Below are 22873 nucleotides of genomic sequence, written 5' to 3'. Positions count from 1 at the left end.
TCTCTTCTTTTAAAGGCAGTTTGGCTCTCTGATTTGAGGCTATTTTTTTTCCCCTATGAGAAATGTTATTTCATTGTTGCTCTGAATTTACCAGACGCTAAGAGAAAGAGATGTGCAAGGGAGAGCCAGACAAAAGAAAGAAACATTCACGCAGATACGAAAAAAAAAAAAAAAAAAAAGGAACAGAGATGCCCAGGCTCTGAGCAGGTGGCAGAGGACACAGACAATGGGAAAGGAGTGCTGTAGGTATGTCTCCATCATGATTATTTCCTTTCCTGCCAAAATTAGCATTCCGTCTGGAGCCACCGCGATACAATGAGCCCCTGCTCCGAGGGTCACCTGGCTTTAGGAACAGCTGTATGAGCTTGTTTGCAAATTGAATCAGCCCCCTTCAGCCGAGCTTTTTTATTCAGCAGAGTAGCTGGATGAGGCACTGAGCGTAGCACCTGCATTGCAGGCTTGGAGAAGGTCCAAAGAAGGGTGGGAGGATGTGTTGTGATGGTGTGTCCCTGAAGGGATGCTATCCTGCCAGCAGATCTTTCTGTTGGCGATGCATGCTAGACTAAGCAATCATTCTTGGCTTGTTTTCCAACGTAAGCCTCCAGTTCTGTCCCCTCCCATCCTACAGGAGGCACCGAGGAGCTCAAATCCAGCTCCTGCAGAACACCTTCTGCAAAATGCACGAGTTTTCCTGCTTTTACCCAGGATAGGAGCAGGAAAAAAGAAGCTTTAACTCTTGCTCCTGGCTGCCTGGTCCCTCAGGATCTACACCAGGGGAAGCTGAGATGAGAACCAGGTCCATCCATCTTAGGCAGGCACTTTGCTAAGTGGCTCCAAGTTCAATTAAGAGATGTTTTAAGGACACCCAGGTGGGGCCAGCCTATCTGATGGCCTGTCAGTAATGTCATATTCAGCACTGATGGTGCCTAGGTGCTTGGTCCAGTCAATAGCCAGCTCCGTCTCTCTCCCTGTCTTTCCAGGAGATATTTCATTTGATAACAGCAATAAGTCACTGCAGGCAGCACGCTTCGGGACAATTATTGTTCTTGTCAAGTGGTTTGAGCCTCTCAGCTCTGGGCTTTGTCCTCTATCACACCACCCAAGGCACACAATTATCACTCAGAGAGACCCTGCCTGCCATTCCTTATTGCACTTATGATAGCTCTGCCGACAGTCTGGACACGGAGTGATGGGAGGAAATGAAAAGGAGGAGAGCTAAGGAGGCATATAAATAAGTAAGTAAAAACGTCAGCAGAAATGGCTGGAACAGATCTATTAGGGCAGGGAGCAATCTCCCCAGTGGGAAGCACTGGGAGACCCAGCACTTGCAGTCAGCCCAACAGGGTCAGCAAACTTCAGCAAAAAAAGAAGAGGAAAATGGGTGAGCGATGCCCTGCCTCACCATGCCACGATCACTGCCATCACCAGCTTCAAAGACCTAAGCACACATTTTGCTTTATGTCAGCCTGACCCAGTGCCTGGTCTTGGCACGTGCAGGCAGCACGCGCTGATTTCCAGCAGTGAAATCCCTGCTGAGAATTTGCCCCGAAGCCCTTCGCGGGTCCGTGTGCTGCGAGACCTGGGGTGGAACAGCTCAAAGCACTGGGTAAGAGGGGAATAGGAAAAGCAAACACGTTGTATTTGTCACGTTATTGCACTTGAGCAAGAGATCTCAGAAGCACTTGACTCTGTGGCGCGGCTCGCAGGGAGGGAGGGAGAAAACAAAAACAAAAACAGGGCTGGGAAAAAAAAAAGAGCAACTATTCCCAAACATGATGGGAAAACACACTTACAGGAGGCCAAAGGCAGATGAGCCCAGGGCTGAGTCATGCATACGCCTCTCAATTATTGCTAAATTATTAAATTAATTTATCTACATTATTAAATTATTTTATCTATGTTCAAATATCGCAGAGGGACCCCAGTCGTGATGTGGGCTCTTTTTTTGTGGGTGATAACACAGACCCAGAGGTTCAGTCCCAGCTCTAGTAAGCAAAGAGTTCAAGGTGATGGCTTTGAGCAAGAAGGTTTCTGCCTCCTGTTTATGGCCGGAAAATTGATGCAAAGAGGGATTAAATGCTTTGCACAGGGTCACGCAAGGAGCTGGTGGCAGAGCCAGATACAGGAATCAGTCCCCAGGCCCAAGCTCTAATCACAGAAGCAGTCTTTGTGCTGTCAAGGAAAACTAACACTAAAATAAAACCAAAAAGCTGTTTGTCTACAAATGTTTCCCTGCTATTGGACATGTTGGAGGTACATCACGTAACCACGCTCAGTTTATAGTCCTAAGCGTGCCCAAGACAAACCTCCAAAGGTCTTTGTGCTGCACAGCATCTCAGGAGGATGTACCGAGAGGTCATATCCCTCTGCTTCTGCACAAACCACAAGGCTCAGAGGTCTGCAAAGCTGAGTTCCTCTAATTCAGGGTGCTTGTAGTCACTAACAGGATGCCCAGAGGAGCCAGAAACGTGCAGATTACTGAAAAATAAACCATCTTGCTGCTCAGTCAGCTAATGTTTGCGTTGCTCTTACAAAACTGAGAGCTGTGATTTTTCTGCAGCCACGATCTCAGCCTGAGGACAGGGAACTTGGTGGTGAAAACCTCCAGGAGACAAACAGACACCCTGTTTACGGTGGCTTGTGCACAATATGTTAAACCGCTAACAGCGCGGCGAAAGGGCCGAGCGGTGCCACGGGCTCAGCCCCTGTTGTAAGGCTATCTGATACTAGCAAAGAGTTTAAGAGACAAAGAGCCTGGTGCTCGAGAGTTCAAAACACAATGTGCTGTTCCTGTGAATTACAGCAGCTCCTTCTAGCAGCTTTTTGGCATTTCCTGATGGGAGCCAGCCTGCCTTTCTGGGAGGGCAGCCTCTCTTTCTGAGTTAGGGCCTCTAAATTGCCTGTAATTTTCTACTTTGATTTGATATGCATGGTGGGAATCCAGATTTCGCAGACTTCGGGGTCAGATTTGTGTCTTTTGTGCAATTTTTGCCTGTGCTGGAGAAAGTTGTGCACGGCGACACGTACATACAAGCCTTAGTGGTATGAACGCTCGTAGCAGGAGTGCCCAGGAAGCTCTGCTGTGCGTCCTGCAGATCGATGCCTCGGCCCTTTTCTCTCCTCTGAAACATATTTCCATCTTATTGTTACAGCCGAGCAAATCCTTTTCAAAGACTCCTCTCGAGTTCAGCGGGCTTTGAACAGAGACCACAATGAGTTAGCAGCTCCTGTGGTCTGAGCAGGACGGAGCATCTACTCCCTGTTACTTTGCAAATTGCTCTGTTTTGCTGCCGTAGAGCCCACGAGCTGTCTGAGCAGACCAGGCAAGGCAGAGAGAGCGTCCTCCTTCCAGCCCTCAGCTGGTTTCATCCCTGGAGCTCTTCCACGGGGATCTTGTTGCTTATTCCCTCGCATCCGTTTCCAGTTCTGGATCAATTCTACCGAGCTAACAGCCCTAACGCGTGTTTGCCCCCAGTGCCACAGGCAGATAAGATATAAAATCCCATCTGGGCTCCTGCTGTTGGCACTGGGATTCTCAGTGGGATGAAAGGCTCGGGGGGACTCCAGCTGCCTGTCCCTTGGCAGCCCTGCCTAGGCTCTGCTAACAGATAAATCCCAGTACACACAGATGAGGATCTTTCGAGGCAGAAATTAATGCTTTCTCATGCACCTACGGATTCAACTTGCGACTTAAGGTTGACCAGCCATTCTGCACACATGCTCCTTCCCATTTCCAATCAACGTTTGCCAAGTGCCATGCAAAGCAGGTGTTAGCAAAGCTCCTGACTGGCAGAAGATTAATTATTCTTTACTTTTCAGTCGCTCTCCTTCCCACTCCAGCCTCCCCATCCTTGCTCCTCGCTCCGAAAAGCTGTGAAAAGTCGGCCTTGTGAGTCCAAGCGGCTCCGCATCATCTTGCATCTTGCTGGCAGTGACACCGAGGAGTGTCATAAAAATGCTAATACTGGATGAGGCTGGCGGGCACAGCCCTATCACGCAGGACTCGGATAACCCGCAGCAGCTCTTTACTTCCATGGTAACCACAAAGCTCATGCCCATAAATACCCTACAACTAGATCATAATCACAGGGGCCTGTGGATTACCGGCTAATTGTGTTTAGTTTGTCCAAACAGAAATTACCGTGCGACTAGCACTCACTCCGCTGTAATGGACAGAAATCACCATATATGATTTGCTCTGCAATTATATGGCAATTAGTGGATACAGGAAAACCTGCCTCTGAAGGTTCAGAGCTTTGACATCTCTGTGGAAAACCATGCTGAGACCTTAGTGACGGGGATTTTTTTGTGGTCCCTAGGACATATCCAGGAAAACCGGGCAGCTTATTGAACTGTATTTAGTCTCATAGTGGGGAACACACTTCTTTATTTAGGAGAGGGAGTTTGTCCTGCTGTAGATCCCAGTTCTGTGGGATATTCCTGATCTCAAGATAGTAAATTCTTACAAGTACTGGGGTCGGTAGTAGTGTCTCTTCCCTTTGTGCCTTGTTCCCATTCTGTCCTTTAAGCAACCATCGCTGTGATGCATCCTCTCCATCGTAGGAGGCATTTTGCCTTTGGGTGAAGTGCTGGGTGGAAGCTGCTGGTGGAGGCAAGCAGTGGGGTCTGACGGGCAACCAAGTGAACTCTGTGTGAACTGACTTAGGATAAACCGAAATCTGGCTGAAAAAAAACACACCAAGTACCACGTGTCTGAGAGTTCACCAAGTGGGGGGCTGGAAACAGCCCCCAGAGACCAGCTTCCATTTCCTTCATTAAGGCCAGAACCGTGTACCTTGACTGTGCCTGACAAGTATTTGTTTAAGTCTGTCTAACTCTCTCAAAAGATTTCTAAGCTTTTTTTAATTCATATTTGCTGGAAACTGGATACCCTCTACACCAGCTGAAGCTTTTCTGGTTCTGAACAGGGAAAAATAATTGCCTCCTGGGGCTTATGTGTGTAAGAAACTCTGTCTAGTGCATCCCCAAATGAGATTTGCTTGTTTTTTTGGCAGCAATATGGCACTGTTGATTCACAATCTGCTTGCGATCTCCAGCAGTCCCCAGACCATTTTCTGCAGCACTGGCCAGTCACTCCAATTTCATATTTGTTTGCATCGATTTCTCCTACCGAAGACTACTCGCTGCTTGCCTGTGCTGAATTTCACTTTGTTGACTTTGGCCCCGTTCTACAAATTGTCAAGTTTGTTTTGAATTCCTAACCCTGCCTTTGGATGTTCTTCCACTTTCTCCCTGAACAGAGTCATTCACCAAAACTGTTAGCACGGTCTGCAGTCTGTCAACCAAGTCAGCATTGGAAATACTGAATAATGCCAGACCCAGAGCAAATCTCCGTTTGAAACACCCTCCCAGCCCAACAATGAATTATTTGATTTGGGACCATTTTTGGCAGCCCGTTCATATACCTTATGGTTGATTCTTTTAGATCATATTTCCCTAGCTTGTTTATGGGAATCTCCTGCAGGACAGTAGCAAATACTCTACTGAAATCTAGATAAATCACATCTGCTGCCTCCCCTTTATCCACAAAGCCATTAAGCCTGTCAAAAAAGGAAATTAGATGGGGCTGACACAATTTGTTCTTGACAAATCTATGCTGGCTGATTTTTATCACCTTATCATCTTGCAGGTGCTTATAAATTGATTGTTTAATAATTTGATGTACTTTCTTTCTGGGAAGTCAAGTTAGCCTGACAGGTCTATAATTACACAGAACCTCCATTTTCCCCCTTTTTAAGGCATTTCTAAGTTACTCTCATTCCTTGCTTTCTAAGACCTCACTCAGCACCCAAGAGCTCTTCAAACTAACACTCGTGTAGATAACCTTAGCTACAAACCCAGCACCTACAGAGTACACAGCAGAGGTATATTTTGATGGCACATCCACAGTGCCTTAGAGGTGCACCCAAGAGTTGGCAAAATATTCCGCAGAGCTGCGATAGAAGGTACTTTGCCAACCCTATAATGTGCAGATATGCTGAAATCACAGAATATTCACCTAATAGATAGATAAGACTTATGGGCTGTTGAGATGGACACGGCTTGCTCCATTGAGAACCACAACTTTGAGAGCTTCCCGTGGCCTTCTTGGAGGTAACAACAGGTAGGGAGATAGGTGACAGCTCCATTTCTCTTGTTCACAGCTTGTGGTATCAATTCTTGCCCACCCCAGGACCCTTCCCAACCTTTGGGCATGAAGTGAGGCTGCCTTTGTTGTCTTTTATTTTTACCTTTTGCTCTCCCACTTCTAGTATTCGTACGAAGGGATGGAGATTAACAGCCTGCCAGTGGAGCTGACGGTTGTGTGGAACGGGAATTTCAACATCGACAACCCAGCACAGAACAAAGGTAAAAAGAATTATTTCAACTTGTCCTTGGAAGCAGTAACCTTAGCAACGGGCCTCATCGCTCCCTACGCTTAACAAAGCTGCCACCATCTCCTCGTGCTGTCTGGTGCAGACTTGTTCTCTGCACCCTGCAAATTACCAATTTTTATTATTTTTTTTTTGTGCTTTTCCCCTGGAGAAGTACAACTCTCCCTCCCACTCACATGGCTTTCCCCTTCATCACCTTCTCTTTCCGCTTCTCCCCACTTTTTTTGTATCTTGTGTCTTTGCCCCTCCTTCTCGTGCTTTCTCCCCCTCTTTTATTTCCCCTGCAATGATGCCCTTTGAGTTAACACGCCAGGAGATCAGGCACTCTCTGCTCAGAGGTGATGTGGTAATGAACAGGGCAAGGGCGAGAGGGAGGAGAAAGGCTGCAGCCTCGCCAGGGGGAAAAGGCTGAACAAAGCAAAACCGCAATGGCAAAGGACCCAGACCCACCTCCTGCCCAGAGCCCAGCTCTATTTAATTACCATGGATGGCACGGGGTTGATGTGTCTCTCACAGAGGGTCATTGCCTCTCCAACCCAGAGACAGGTATTTTAGCTGGAGATGGAGGGTCCAGCCATATCCTCTTCTTCTTGTCCTTCACCCTCAGCCACCTGGAGCTGTTTGCATCAGGCTCCCTCTCCGCTCAGCCTCTTACAGCTCAGACCTTCAGTCTTTCCTCCTCACACCACCACCCCTCAGAAGTTTCTCCCTCCCTCACTTCACCTTCCCTTTTTCTTGGACACTCCCCACTATTTGTCCCACTCCCTATCAGGAGTTTCCCTGCTCTTCTCACACCATCTCGCATCCATCCTTGAGCTGAGCTGACTCCTCTCCCTGCTGCATGACCCTTTTCCATCAAAGGGATAGTCTGGATTATACCATCATGTTTTGGGGCAGCAAGGCAACAGCCACATGCATGTGGAAGCCCCACATGGGCATAGAGCTTTATTGACTAGCACAAAAGTTGTGGTTAAAAGCAGAATTTTTGACAGCGCTACAAAGGAGCAAACTTTCTTCTATGGAAAATCAAGAGGGAGAGGCAGAGGCAGGATTAGATCCAATGTCTTTGTCAGTGAAGTTGCAAGATGATCATTCACCACTTTTATAGCCAGCATCACATAAGCTGGGCTGGTGGGCTGAAAGGCTGAACTCACCCAAAAATTGTGAGCAGATCAGCTCAAAAAAATTGAGGGAAAGTAACAGGAAAATAAGAAAGCACCAGCATCCCAGGAGGCCTGCAGCACACGGTGATTGACAGATGTTTTGAAAACTTTTCTTGCAACCAGCCTGGAGAAATAAAAAGTTTTTTTTTTTTCCTTGCCTTCACCAATACCTGCTGACGTTTGGGAGAGCAGGGTGCAGGTATGGAGAGCTGAAGCTTTTCAGCACACATATCCAAAGCCTTCGAGCTTTTGAACTGTGCATAATAATAACCACAGACTTTAGTCACTTACTGACATGGCAAAACAGAAGTACAAAGGGAAAATCCCCCATTTTACAACGAAACCTACCAACACCCACACAAATACACAGATAAGCTGGCCTGAAAGCCTCAATTCTGCCACCTTCAGCCTCGGGGAGGAGACTTTTGCTATCAGCCCCCTGTGCAACTCAGGCCTCAGTTTACACATCTGTAAAATAAGGATAAATAGCAGGATCTTATGTCATAGAACTGTAAAAATGTTAAGCTTTATTTGGAAAAAAAAAAAAAAAAAAAAAAAAGCTTTGACTGCCTCTAATCACTTATTAGCAGCCCGAGACGGAGCTAAGCACTAATCTTTACTGTCTGTATTAAAGGAGGATCAACTTAGTACTTCAAAGTGTAAAACAGCCTGAATTTTTGGAGCAGAAGAAAGGGGAAAAGCTGATTGAGAATTCCTGGATTCAGCCTCATACCAGACCATTGTGATTTTTATTATTCCCTCTTCGGATTAATGTTAAGGGAGAAACCTGAGTGACTGTACCTTGCCAGTGAGTGGTGGGTAAGGTGTTCCAGGAAAATTCCCTGGTGTGAAGTTTAGGTTATGGGTAGAGCAGGTTTAGGAAAGCATTTGAAGATGGAAAGCTGAGGCTGAGACTGGTGGTAGGGTCACATATTCTAAGAAAAAGGATGGGTCCAAGGCCACATCACTGCCCAAGCCCTTTTCTTCCCAACCTCCTGCTTGCAACCCATCGCCTTACTGAGGGCAGTACCCCTTCTGCTTTCACCTCCCAAAAACATCTTGCATGGGGGATGAACTCTGACAAGCACAGTTTATTTCACTGAGGATGTAAGCATTTTATCCCCCATTATTTACCCCCTTGGAGAAGTCCCACCCTGCCTGTGAGACGAGCATCCCAAAATGCCTTCCCCCCTCTCACCTCACTACACCCCCCGACATCCCACCACTCACCCATCTTGTCTGCATCTCTGAGGTCCTCTCCCTTTTCCTATCCCCACAGTTCACCTGTACAAGTGTGGGGCCATGCGTGACAGCTGTGGCTTGTGCCTGAAAGCCGACCCGGACTTCGAGTGTGGCTGGTGTGAGGGGCAGAACCAGTGCACGCTGAAGCAGCACTGCCCGGCCCAGGAGAGCCAGTGGCTGGAGTTGTCCAGCACCAAGGGCAAATGCACCAACCCCAAGATCACAGATGTAAGTCACGGATCTACAAGAAGCCTGTGTGTCCCATCTCATACCCTTGCCTCGGTTTATTTTCCTGATTTGGCTTTGGGGAAGGTCAGTGCTGGGTAACCCAAAGCCTGCAAGCTGCCCATGCAGGGCTGGCAGATAGCACATGAGGCCTTTGGGAGGCCTGGGCCTTCTGGAGGTGAGACAAGACACTTGGGGGCATCTCAAATCAACTACTTCGGAGTTATCGAATGAAGGCAGAAAAAGCCTCTCTGGCCAGACTGGTCGAGAGGAGAAGCTGAGCTATCCCAGAGTGTTTGGAGCTTTGCTGACAGGAGGCTGAGGAAGACGGCAGGGTGTAGTTCATGCCTCCTGGCAGCAGGATGCAGACAGCATCACTGTCCAGGAGAAAAAAAAAAAAAAAAAAAAAGACTCCACTAACTCCAGCAGAGTAACTCTTTTCTGTTTGCTTGGCTGACTTTGCAAGGTGAAAGACAGCCTTGTTGATCAATCAAAGCCCTGTGCAATTGTCAACCTTCCCTTCCGAAGGCTCAAGGAGAAGGCAGGCTCTGGCCAGGTCTAAGGGAAATTTGGAAATCACCTATTAAGTGATAAAGGGAGAGTGAGGTCAAGACTGGGTGGACCTTGCAAGGTAACAAGGTCCCTGAGAAGGTTTCCTGTTGATTGTGCTGACTGGGCCAAAGGAAGAGTTAGGGGCAAGGTGCAAAGGGGAGATAAGAGAATAAAAAGGTGATAGAAAGAGGAAACAAAGGAAGGTAGAGACAGCAAGGGGGGGAAACTGGGGCTTCAGCCTAAAGTGATTTTATCTGCTCTTAGGATGCCTCTGCCATCATGATGGACAGCATTTGCAAGGTCACAGGCATGCAGATTGACATACCTGAGCAATGATAATGGGAAGTACACCCTTACCAACTGCCCCCTGCCATAAGCATTTCCCAGTCACCGTGCTTTAATTAACACGAGTAAACTTTCAGAGTGGATAAGGCTTTATTTGCAACTGAGGACAGCAAGGAAGAAAATGAGACAGAGAAGAGATCTGGCCTCCATGGTGCTTCTGCTTTAATATAAAATAATAAATGGGTTATTTTCCTAGAAACTAAGAAAAGTTTTTTCAATTTTATTTAATTAAGAATCAAAAGATCTGGGTGTTATGGCCCTAAATAGTGTCCATGGATGGAGGTTTTGTGTGATCAAAGTCTGGGTAGGATCTGTTTTTCCTAGAAGCCATTGAAAGGAGCGCCTCTTATTTTGTTTCTGTCCATCTTTCTGCAGTCTGTCACTCTTCAAAGTACCCAGTGAGTTGGATTGCCAAAGTGCCGTACTAATTATGGTGTTTCCAAGGTGGAGATCCCCACCACACCTGCATTTGTCTGCAGCTGGTCTTTCTGAACCCACCAAAAGCTGTGAAGCCAAGCCCAGAGACAGCCAGAATGAACAGCTACTTTGAAAGTTCACTTTTGAGGCTTTGCGAATTATAGGGAGCTGAGGGGAAACCTTTTCTGAATCTTTTCCAATTCTCAAACCTTGGGAAAGGTTCAGAATTGTTATAGAGATTCACAGATTTTAGTACTGGGGAGGTGTCAGATGGCCAACCAAAGCTGAAGTCCAAACCACAAGGGCTTGACCTTGCAGTAACGTGCTGCTCTGAAGGTCCATCCATATTTCTCCACCATGCTTTGAACCCAAACCCTGTACCTACGGTCTCTTTACAAACTGAAAACCACTCATTCTCCGTGTTACAGCTCCAGAAGGGACACACTTCTAATTCTGCTGGCATTTCCTCCAGCAGCTCCCAAAGCTCGCACAGATCATTGCAATATTCACTCATGAAATATTCCAACTGTCTGGTGAGATCGTAAGTAGCTCTTGGAAAGTCTTTTTTTCTGAGCCATTAGCATGGAAGTAATCTCGAGTGACTGGATATATATTGCAGCTAATGGCACGTCTGGAGCGGTTGGTAAGAGCAAGTGTAGTCTGGCCAGGAGCCAGGGAAATATCCGTGGAGGCGAGGGAGGAGAAATAACACGTGTCCTCACACTTGCACAGGCACACACACACACGCATGCACCCCAGCACACAGCTTCCCACAACCTGCACTTATTTCCTGGCTCCTGCATTTATATTGCCACTCAGTGAAATTAAAGGACTTAGGGGCTCTCTCAGCCATGAAAACCTTCCGTCGGAGTGACAAGCAGTGGCATTAGGCTGATGCTAGCAGAGGGCGTAAATTGTGATGCGGCGTCATAGCTCTGGGTCTCGGAGAGAAAGCTGAGGCTCCCTGGCAGCTTTCGTATCCCTGGCTGCATTCCCCTCTGCAAAACTGACAGGTCTCATTCCAGATTTTTGCACCTGTGATAGGAACAGGCTCTTTCTCCCTCGCTGTGAAAACAGTGCAGTAGCACCTTCTTCTTGTTGTAGGCATCTGTGGGAGTGAAGTGAGCTGGGGTACACTCCTGGGAGAATCCCAAGTCCACCCGTTTTTAAGGAAATATGTGGGCTTTGCAGCATCAGAAATTATTAAAAAAAAATTGCATTGTTTAATTGGGGATTTTCAGGGGTGTTGTGCTGATTTTGATCTAGGAAGTTTCCTGTTGACACTTTTTGATTCATCACATTTTTTAAAAATTCCCATGGAAGGAGGATCATAATGTTTCCGCTGAGTTTCTGTGACTTTTGTCTCAAACCCACCCCTCGTTCTACAAAATAAAGGACTTCTTCTAGCAAGATGTTCCTTTTTACACTACACATCCTTTTATTCTTTGTAATGACATTAGTTATACCATCAAAAAAATCCTCTCTTGACATGCTGTGGGGTACATTCCACATACTAGCAAGTGCTTTCAAGGATAGGTGAGCCCTTATTAGCCACAGACCTACCTTACTAGACACCTACCTTACTGGAACAAGTAAAAACTACTTGATAGCAAGTTTAATAACCACACAAAGGTATCAAAACATTTCATGGGGAACTGAGTTATTTTCTAAAAAAAAAGAGTCTAATACATAGGGAAATAAAATAAAACCTTGAAATTGTGATTTAACTTTCTCTTTTCACTTTTAGTACATCTTAGGATGGTTTTGTATGATATGATGCGGTCTGCACCATTATCTAGGTATTATCTAGCCTTTCATCATCATTCATATAAAGTGTTTTGTTTTATCAGAAGGGGATTAACTGATGTCTGCGAAATAAATATTTCAAATATAAAACTTTGCTTGAATAGATACCTATTAAAGATTCAAAATAAAAATATTTTGGAATTGCCATTTTTGAGAAATAGCTCAAGTTTTCATTGCTGAGTCCCCAGCTGAGACAATCGGTATTAGTTTATCCTCGAATAGAAATTCCATTTTTATTCTTTTTTTTTTTTTTTAAAGATATGTTCCTCATTTTCTGGATGATAACCACAAATGCCTCTCTTTTTCTGTTTCTTTTTATCCATCTTCTGCTTGTCTATCATCATCACAGGCCACACAAAGGTGAAACCTTCAGCCAACCCAAATAAATCTCATCTATCTGTTTTATGAATGTTGTGATATTTTCTTTTCAGGCTTAAGCAGTATCCCTCAGCATCTCTAGTTTGGATGAAAAGCAAAGATTTTGATGAATTTCGCTTTATGCTAATGCTTCCTTTCATGGTTTCCTACCCAGACCATTGCAGAGGACTTGTAGTGCAGAAGTTGTGTCAACACCAGACAAACCTAGAGGATCCAGCCCTTGTCATCATCTATGCTATTAAATTGTTGACATCTGTAGGCTCTCTGTACAGTCAAAGCAAAGACATAGTCGTATGGGAGGTGGTTTTTGGTACCTAATATTAAATACCCTAGAATAAAGTATCCTCTAGAGGTTCCAGGGCCTGTCTCCATTTATTAAAGATGGACTTGGCAGGACACAGGAACAGGCTGCCTGCAGAAGCTGTGGCTGCCCCATCCCTGGAAGGTTCAAGGCCAGGTTGGATGGGGCTTTGGGTGACTTGATTTAGTGGGAGGAGGATTGGAATTAGATGGGCTTTAAGGTCCCTTCCAACCCAAGCCATTCAATGCTTCTGTGATTCTACAGCCTAAAAATTAGCCTCTCGGTCAAAATTAGGCTAACTGTGGTGCCAGACTCGGGGCTGGGAAGTGGTCATGGGCAGTCCTGCTCATGCCAATGCCTCGGCTTTGCCTGCCAGTCACACTGCTAGGCAAAGGTCTAGCTGCCAGACCTGGATTCCCAGTTGGCAGGGCCATTGGCCAACGGGTACTGACCTCAGAAAGGGAATTCCCCCGTCCTCACTGCAGGGAGAGCCTTGCCAGTGCTGGCAGATGGCAGCCACAACATCCCGAATGGGCGGCAGGAAATACCCTTTGAAAGCAGCATTAGAAGATCCTTTCAGCTCGCCAGTCATATGGCAAAACATTTGGGCACCGTAAATAATTGGAAAGGCAGAAATGAAATAATTAAGGGCCGGCCCCATGATTTCCGTGCTGTTTTAATGTTGAGGAGACATCGACAAGGCTAATTTTCACCCGCCTCTGAACCAGGGTGATAGATGCAATGCAGAGTGTTCTCCCACTTACACCCCCCCTCTGCATGGGCTGGAAATATTGCGTGGAGGTAGCTTAGTGAGATGCAGTGATCCTACCCCTCTTAAAGTCTGGTGAAGGTCCAGACCGGTGAGCAAATGTCATGCACCAACCGTCACGACTGCTAAGACATCCGTCCATTTAATTCTGAGGCTAAGGAACCAAGAGCAAAGAGTCTTCCACCCCACAAACACCATGTTACCATCACTGCCCTTCCACTGGACCCAGCTCTTCCATGAGGGCAGCTGGGTTTTTTTTTGGAGATGTGTTGGCACATAGCAGCTGTTGCTACTGTCCCTGTCACTGTCTGCCTGCTCTGTACATAACCTGGCACTCTGTTTCCATTGTGTCTGAGCTGTTTTGTTGTTGTTGTTGTTTTCAGATGGACATTTTCAGCTGAGTTCGTCAGCAATGTTCAATATCTTCCTCCAGACCAAATCAAAAACTCCTTGTGCTTTGGGTTTTTTGTACTTTTTGTACAGTGTCTGGCTAAAGCCACTTACATCATTTCCAGATAAATTCACTATGTCCTTTTCTTGTTCTTTCTTACTTTTTTTTTGTACCATGGCCCACTCCTGCCTTTTTGCAATTTATGTGTATAAAGTGCAGAACTCAGCTGCAACACTAGAAACTCTTGGTCCTATCTCAAAGACATTTATTTCTCTTGCTGTTTTGCAAGTAGTCTAAAGAGAAGAAATGAGATATGAGGCAGGAGGCTGGACCATGTGTGAAACAGTGCATTTACAAGGGAGCTGGACCCAGTGATATATCTGGAGTAGGTTGGTTACTTCAGTTGATCAATATTCATAACTATGAATGTCTTTAGTGGTCACAAAGAAGCCTCATACTTCCTCTTCTTTCACCCAGCAGGATGCTGATATCTTTACGTAGGTAGACTGATTATTCTCCCATTTCTCGACTTGTTTCTCCAGATCAATCCGGTGACAGGCCCTCGTGAAGGAGGGACCAAAGTGACCATCCGTGGGGAGAATCTGGGGCTGGAGTTCAGAGACATCGCATCTCACGTCAAGGTGGCTGGAGTGGAGTGCAAACCGTTGGTGGAAGGGTACATCCCAGCAGAGCAGTAAGTTGGGTGTGTGGCAGACACTGGGCCACAGCACACCTACTACCAGTTATTACTACGTGTAGGGTCTTTGAGGAATTCATTCTCCTTTTTCCTGAAATCCCAAGAAGATATCATTCCTCTCTAACAGCTCAGGAGCTAATAACCCATTTATTACCATATTTAGATTGCATATTTTGGGTGATATCTTTGGGTGGTTATCTATTTTTCAAATAACAGCCACCACAAGGGTGTTCAATCCCAATTTGTGGGGCAGCAGCCCCAAAAAGCAGCTTTCTCCGTGCAGAAATGATCAAGTCCTACAGCTGCAAAGCTGTCCACCAGACACAGACATGACCTCTGCCCAGAATTTGTCTGGTGAATGAAGTGAAGGTATGGTGGTTTACACCAGCTAAGTATCTGCTCAGTGCCAACAGACAAAAAGCATCATTCTTTCAAGACTAACGTAGTGCACAGTTTGGATCCTGGACTAGAAAGCAGCAGATGGATTAAGTCTACAGCCCATTCCCCAAGAACGTGGACTGTTTCCTCTGCTTTCTTCCCACCCAGACTGCAAAACCATCTCTAAAACCTTGCCTCTGCTTCTGTTTTCTGCACAGGATAGTATGTGAGATGGGGGAGGCCAAGCCGAGCCAGCATGCTGGATTTGTGGAGATCTGTGTGGCCGAATGCAAACCCGAGTTCATGGCCAGGTCTTCACAGCTCTACTACTTCATGGTAAGATCCTGCAGGAAGATATCCTGGGCCCTGAAGGTCCTCACACCTGGTTCGTTTCTCTGTGTCCGTCTGTTCTCCTTGACTAAATTCAGCCTCTGAGCCCTTCACTGACATCCTGAGCACTCCAAGTTGTTCCTTTCATTTCCTTTTGAAAATTTTTCATGAGCAAAAATAGCTTGCTTAATTAATGTTTTAACAGTCTAATAATAGTCCAGATTATTAGTCCAGTTACAGTTAGATACAGCCACGGTCCAAATTAGTACAAAAAATCCTCATTAATAGTTAAAAGTGCTATATAGAAAAGAAAATTAAATAAAAAAGGGGGGGAAGAAAAAAAGGAAAAAAAAAAAAAACCTTCCTGGTATCTCTCTTTTCCTTGGTGGGATGTTAGCCCTGCCAGCATCCTGAAGGTGTACAGTTCAAGGGGCCCTTGTGTAAGGTGGTCTTCTATGTGTCCAGGAGAAGCAGTGCTAGAAGCACTAGATCAGGAGGGACAAGGTGAGGCTGCGAGTGAGCTGTAAGGTATTACTGGGGCCATCTCCAGCCCCAAATATTAAAAATTTCCAAATTTTCCAAAACAGAAAGATTCCTATCGTGAGTGGCCACCTTTAGCAGGTCATCTGGAGTCTGCTCTGCTTTTAAACAGCACTCAAATTGTAACCACACTTCTCTTTTTAGAGATGCTGGTGGGTTTCATAGATTGGTGTGATACATTCTCTGTCTAGGACATCAGCTTGCAAAGCAGTCAGAGGGGATCTGGGCCTGATCCTGCACTACTACAGATGTGCAAGTTCAAAATGAAATGTTGCTTTGCCATGGTGAAAGCCTCATGGAGAGTAATAGAGCCCAGTGAATGTTGTGCATTTGACTTGTTTTGCTCCATTCTCTCCTTTTCTGTCCATCTTTCTTGCCCAAGAGACCTGCTTATTCCTTTTAAGACCCCTTGCTGGGGACAGGCAAGCATTGACTGGCCTTGCTCTGTGCAGATTGTGAAGGTCTGAGATGAGAGGGTCTCTTTGTTTCCATCAGATTCTCTCAACTCCTGCAAGGGAATGGGCCTTTTCTAAAATAATTCACATGCCCAAGTATCTTTTTATGGTAAAGGGAACTAGTAATGAATGCAAATCTCTCAGATTTCCCCCTTGAGCTACAGAGATCTCTGTATTTTCCAATGTCACTCAGGTGCTACAGTGGTTGGGGCACAGAGATGCCTCAAGAGGTGGCCCCCACCATGCCGACAGAAGGGCTCTTTCCAAGACATTACACTTCAGCACGTCACCTTTGCTACTCTTGGAATTACTATCTGACTTTGATCATCCGTGTCCATCTGTGACAGCTTTTCCCTTTGCTTGCTGGCTTTCCGGCTGCCAGCTCTCCCAGCCGTGCATGAGCATGAAGCCAACAGGGTTTTCTCTGCTGCATACCTTGATACCTTTGTGCTAGACAGAATAAAACACCGGTGCTCCCCAGCCTGCCCATCATACGTCCTCTCCCGTGTCCACTGCTTTCGTAGCAGGAGCTGTGTTCATTGGCGTGGCTTAGCTCCCTCCCATATTCTGCCAGGAGAGTAGAGATGTTGTTGCACACACTGCACACCTTGGCATCTGGCAGTGGTGGGTGGCAGCTTTACGGGGAGGAAGATGTTTGAGAGCTACGGCAGGGCATCTCACGGGAGTTAAATGCCACTTCCTGACGCATAGCAAATCCTCTGGAAATTACTTTTGCAAAAGGTATGAAGCCAAGCAAGGTCAAACCTGGCCGATAGTTTCAGCCTCCCCCTCTCCTGCGAGAAATTCAAAGCTGATGCTTTGAATTCAACAGAATCCTTAATTTCGGTGCTTTAAAAAAGAGGCAGTTTAATTTAGAGATGCTAGAACAGTTCTTCCCAACGTTTCTAACCAGAACTTTTGAATTCAAAATGCTGTTAGTTTGTTTTTAACTGGTCTGTGATCAAAAATGCAAATTGCATTAGAGAGTTCAATAAGCCAAAAGGGAAACAAACCTTTTGGTTGCAGGCTGAAATTAAATTTATGATGATCTAAATGAAAATCGTTTCTTTTTTTTTTCTTTCTCTTTTTATGTTACTTAATTTGTTGCTATGATTTTATTGCTATTGTCTTTCAATCCAAGAAATTTTACCTTTTCTTTTTTTCTTCTTCCTTTTTCTTTTTTTTTTTTTTTTTTCCCAAATCAGATTCTGAATTGAGTTTATATTCTGTCTCTGGCTCAGTGCAGGTGCTGTGGGGTGATCTGGTTGTTTTTCTTCTGGACCTGCTCCTATAATCCTTGTTCCAGGAGAGCATTTTGAGCATATCTCCCTATTACTTTGGGTTGAGAGGGGGCTCCATGCTGCCCCTCCTGCTGCTGCCATTGACCTAATAGAAAGGACAACGGGGTGCACAAGCTGCCTGTGGGCCATGTCTTGCTCTGCCCTTGTCCTCAGGAGGAATTACCTGGGAACCAAGGTCTTGATGTGCACCATGAGGTCAATTTAGACACAGCTCTGAGGGCAGCTTCTCTGCCGACAGCTTATGCCAAGGAGGTAGAAGAGGCAAGTAAAAGGTTGAGGAGCAGAGGAAAGTGGTCAAATCCCTAGAAAGATATAGGAGATTTTCTGAATTCCTCTTTCCCTCACTGTCACTGCCCACTTCAGCCTGTTGCAGATCCACTAGACCCCCGTGCATTTTCCATCACCTTTCACCAGCCAGGAGATGGTGAACAGTCTGGAGGCTGAGTTTTACTGCAAACACGCTGTGCAATATTTATGAACGCCACTGTAAATAATTAATGGTTTATCACAACTTGGAAAGCTCAGCCACAAAGCCTTTTGTAAGATCGGCATGAGATACATCGGTGCTTTGCCAAGGAGCATCACTGATGTAATTTGGGTCTGCAAGAACCCTGAATTGAGCATGGCCGTTTTATCAGCTATTGAGGAGAAGGGCAGATGTGCCCATCAAGGACTGGGACAAGGGATTTGGGTCTTTGACTCAAATGTCCTGCTGTGGTTAGTAAAGTAGCTACTATTGCTGGGCAGTTGTGTGCCACCAAGCTGGCAATTCTCAACCCATTTTTTATGGATGGGAAGTCATCTCCCAGCAGCAAGCTCATGGGCAGTCACAACTTGTATTTGAATAACGGCTATCAATGAGGAAGAGGAGTTGCCATCACAGCACGAGGCAGTACCCTAAAGATAAAGAAACACAACATACCGAAGACCCAGCTCTTTTTGCACCTTGTATCCCAATAACACCTGCTGGAGAATATTCTTAGACAAGTGTAAAAAATAGGGCACTTCTTGTTTCTTTCTTCTTGTACGTCCTCCCAACCTTCAGAAACTGATAAGTGAGCAACTTCTCGAGGCAAAACAGTTTTAAATTCACCATGTCAGAAACAGGCAAGTGTGAACACAAGAAAAGTCCAGCTCTGTCAATATTTTTTTTTTCTACTGGTCAGTATCTCTGATTTTGGAGTTCAGCTCTGTCTCCAAGCAGTAACTTCATTTTGAACAAAAGCAAAGTGGAAACTTCGCCGCTGTTTTTCAAAATGATTAGCCATAAGGGCACAAGAACGGAGGGAGTTTCGTGTGTGTGAAAGGGGGAGCTCTGATGTGTCAGGCAGTTTTATGAACGGAGATTAATGGTCTCCAAAGCTCAATAAGGTGACTGCATGATGTACCTGCTCATTCGGAGATGTTGAGGAGAGCTTCAAGCATTTGTGTCATCATTCTTAGAGAGGAAAAAAAAAAAAAAAAAAAAAAAAAACACCTTCATTTAAATGCATATAGTGGCTTTTCACTTGGGACTGAGTGGAAAGTTTTTCTATTAAAATGCAAATGAAAGAATAAACTGTAACTCCAAATTTCTCCCTGAAAATGGATGTCTCCTCTCTGCATTGTGGTAACAGGGTGATCTGTGCCTTCAGAGTACAAGCATTTTATCTTGCTTTTGGGAAGAATAGAGAGTAGGAAGGCAAGAAAAAGGTTTGAGATTTGGGGCCTCTAAAGGAATTATGCCCTCTTTTTGATATATTAATGCAATACTGTGTTATGTTTGGAAAAGAGGCTGAGACAATCAGCAGAAACAGAAAAAAAAATGTTCATATGGGCAGTGCTCTTCTTTCTTGTGGCTGTAGTATTTCAGAGCACACCTTAACATGAGTGACGCTGTGCAGTATTAGTGCAGGACACAAATGCAGTACAAGACTGTTTCAGAGTCAAAGTCTGAAAAGAGAGATAAAGAGAAAGACCTGGGGTCGCGTGGTGTGCCCATGGGAGAGACAGAACACAAGCTCCCAGCTTTGGGACTACAGGACGGTCAGCTCTCTTCCTTCCCAGGGAAAAGGCTGTGAGCACAGGGAAATTTTTAGGCATCCTCCTAAGCTGTACAGCAGGTCCTCTACCCATGATAGATCAATAACCTTTAGAGTAATCTTAAAATCATAGAATCATTTAGGTTTGAAAAGACCTAAGATCGTCAAGTCCAACAGTTAACTTAGCACTACCAAGCCTACCACTGAACCATGTCCCTAAGCACCTGCTGGCTTTTATCACTTGTGAGCTCTGCAGTTTTCTCCAGAGGCAAAGGGCCACCATTAAGATCAAACAAGGCAGTGTGAGATCCAGCTTATCTTGCAAAAGTGGTGTTGCACAATAGCAAAAAATCTCCTGAGCTCTATCAAATGGGCAGCGGAGATGGGAGGTCGTGGCTGCAGCTGATTCAGGCATGGAACTGACTTTGGAAGCACACAGTATTTCCTAGTGGGTATAAGGGCAGGCCTTATTTTGCAAAGTGAAACCAGACTGGGGTTAAGTCTGAGTTCATCTCACCAAAGTCAGCATTCAAGCAGTTTCTATTAAAGGACTGGAGTCATTCAATTCTCCTCTTTTAGCAGGAAAATATGGGCATCTTCTGAAGTTCACCTAACGTGGCTAACCCCCTGGGTGCGCCTACCTTTCTCCAGCACTAAAAAGAGAGAGGGAAGGTATCTTTGTTATTCTGTGTTTTCAGCATCACCCTTTGCTTTTACAGACTCTGACACTCTCTGATCTCAAGCCGAAGCGGGGACCCGTGTCGGGTGGCACCCAGGTGACAATTACGGGCAACAACCTCAACGCAGGCAGCAATGTCATCGTGACCTTTGGGAGACAGCCCTGCCTCTTCTACAGGTACAGAGGAGTCCTTCCTACCTTGTATACCTCAACCTGAAAGATGTGAGCAATCGCAGACAGGAGACTTCTCCTGCAGCCCAAACACCCTTTCCTTCGAGTGACTTTTTTGCTTATAACCATGTCTATTCTGCCATGGAAAAGAGCATTCTGCTCTGTGCTCCATCAGCACAACTGCACTGTGCATGTTTTTGTTTTTTGGGGGAGAACAGTATTTATTTCATTATTTTGATTGGTATTTGATGGGCTTTTTCCATGGCCCCTTGTCAAATTTCACTGCAATTCTCCATGGTCCCATGTTTTGCTACTTGCTCTGAGGGTACATAATTTAAAAGATTCATTTTCATGTCCCTACTTTAGAAGAGGCAAAAAAAAAGAAAATCTGACAACACCAATTTTAAGTATTAAAACACCTCCCTGTTAGCCTAGAATAGTCCCATGGTGCTAAGAAATGGATGACTTGCAGCGTTTCAGCTCGGGGTTGGCTTCTGTTCAATTGCAGTTCAGAGAGGCTTAATGTCAGTGTTACCTGCTGAATGTTCCCTGATCCCTGTGAGAATGAACCTAAATCCAGTTCCCAGGGGCTCCTGCAGCTCCAAACTACCCAGTGCAATGCACTTTGCTGCCAGTATTGGTGGAAGCTCAAGACAAAGTTGGCACAATTTCTCCCTGCTTCTCCTTGGCAGAAGAAGGGTCCATTCAGAGGGGACCTGGGACCTGGGACCAAGGTCTTGGGGCAAAGTGCTTCCCTCTCCAGGATGCTGGAATCCTCTTCAGCTGCCTGTCAGGACTGTGGCGTGATTTAACATCTATAATTCAGGAGGGTGAAGTCACAGCTTGTGATTTAAAAGGCCAAGCGGGAACCACAGCTGCTTGGAGTTGCTTACTAAAGAGACTGGGGAGTTTTAGAAGGCATTGACAATGCTTGGACTTTTGATGAAATTTGAAGAGCACCTGGAGGCTGAATGCCATGCTGCAAGGGAAGGATGAACCCTTCTTCATCTTTCTAGGGATATAAGATGAATCTGTGTCACAAATCACAGTGCTGGGAAGGCTGGGGGTGTTTGGGGACTGAATTTTTGGCTCTTTATGGAAGGCAATGCCACTGCAAAATTCAGACCTGGAGCTGGTTTTGAGCCAGTCCCCAAAGGAAGACTTTTATGCGGAATCCATTTTAAGTAAAACCATAAAATTCTTCCCACTACATTAGCACTTCCCATGCAGAAGTCTCAGGCATGTTGCAAACTGCAGTTAAACAAGCCTTACAGTCCTAATGCAAAGTCAACTTTATTATCCCAGACTGGATAGCTGAGGTGCAAACACCCCCTTTTACGAGCTGCTGCTGCATGTGCCTGCAGGCAGGAAGGAAACATCCATCATGTATTTAATCGCACAGAAACATTTCTGGAGAGAGGTCTGGTTTGGACTTCCCTCGGGATTCGGTTTATATTCTGAGACCTGAGTAAAGGTGGCTCTTGTAGTTTTGTTTAAACCAGTGAAAAGGCAATGTCACTTCCTCAGCTGAACGTGTCACACTGTTCCCAGCATATTCCTGAAGCAGCAAGCTTCTCCACTTCACAGGGAATAGGCTAAGGTCAGAGGACTTAAGCTGGGCTGTTATTGGCACTATTGATTTGCTGCTGGCAGAGCCTGGTTTACATTTATTCGCTTCTGCTCACAGGAGATCCACCAAACATATTGTCTGTAACACCACTGCCTCGGACGAAGGCTTTGAGAAGGTGAAGGTGTCTGTGAGGGTGGACAAGGCCAAGATACATCAGGAGCTGCAGTACGAGTATGTGGAGGATCCAACCATCCTGAGGATTGAGCCTGAGTGGAGCATCTTCAGGTGAGCATCCCAGGAACGCACCCTACCAGCTTCCCTCATTTTCTCCTGCAGCACTGGTATGTTTGTGATGGTCTTTGATATAGGAAAGTGCTTTCCAAGATTCCACTTCCAGATCCCAAGAACCATGAGAGCTGGTGGACTTGCCTCTTAGGAAGGCAATAAATGCCAGCAAAGCTCTCTGTATTCACTGTAGCACTTTGGATTTCCATAGCTGTGTGCAATCCTGGGAGAAAATTTCCAAAGAGCCTTGTGAGGGATGGGCAGGAGCCATGTTCTTTCTCAAAATAAGCTTGGTGCGGTCCAAAGCAAAATGAACCTTCATTAGCAGACTACAGCTTCCTTGCTGGCTTAATGCAGCAAAATCTCACCAGAAGCTTGCCCTGGGGACTTCATGTTTTAATTACAAAGGCAGGTACAGCAGGTCTCCAGCCTGATGTTGAAGCTCTTTACTGCAGCTTGGTG

The 22873-nt window shown here is 45.7% G+C and overlaps 1 protein-coding gene across 1 annotated transcript in view; it reads left to right on the top strand.

The window, feature by feature from the left end:
- PLXNA4 (plexin A4) overlaps window positions 1-22873 on the top strand; it is a gene marked incomplete at its 5' end in the record, with an annotated part of 374119 nt that overhangs the window by 295601 nt on the left and 55645 nt on the right. The window contains 6 exons of the mRNA XM_082765856.1: window positions 6273-6369; window positions 8838-9028; window positions 14527-14678; window positions 15278-15395; window positions 20426-20562; window positions 22244-22411. Of these exons, the coding sequence (XP_082621982.1) occupies window positions 6273-6369; window positions 8838-9028; window positions 14527-14678; window positions 15278-15395; window positions 20426-20562; window positions 22244-22411 (863 nt within the window). The remainder of the gene's footprint in view (window positions 1-6272; window positions 6370-8837; window positions 9029-14526; window positions 14679-15277; window positions 15396-20425; window positions 20563-22243; window positions 22412-22873) is intronic.

The sequence above is a fragment of the Aythya marila genome (genome assembly GCF_965140915.1).
Source record: "Aythya marila genome assembly, chromosome: 1".
NCBI classification, from domain to species: Eukaryota; Metazoa; Chordata; class Aves; order Anseriformes; family Anatidae; genus Aythya; species Aythya marila.
This window is presented reverse-complemented; position numbering and strand designations above follow the sequence as displayed.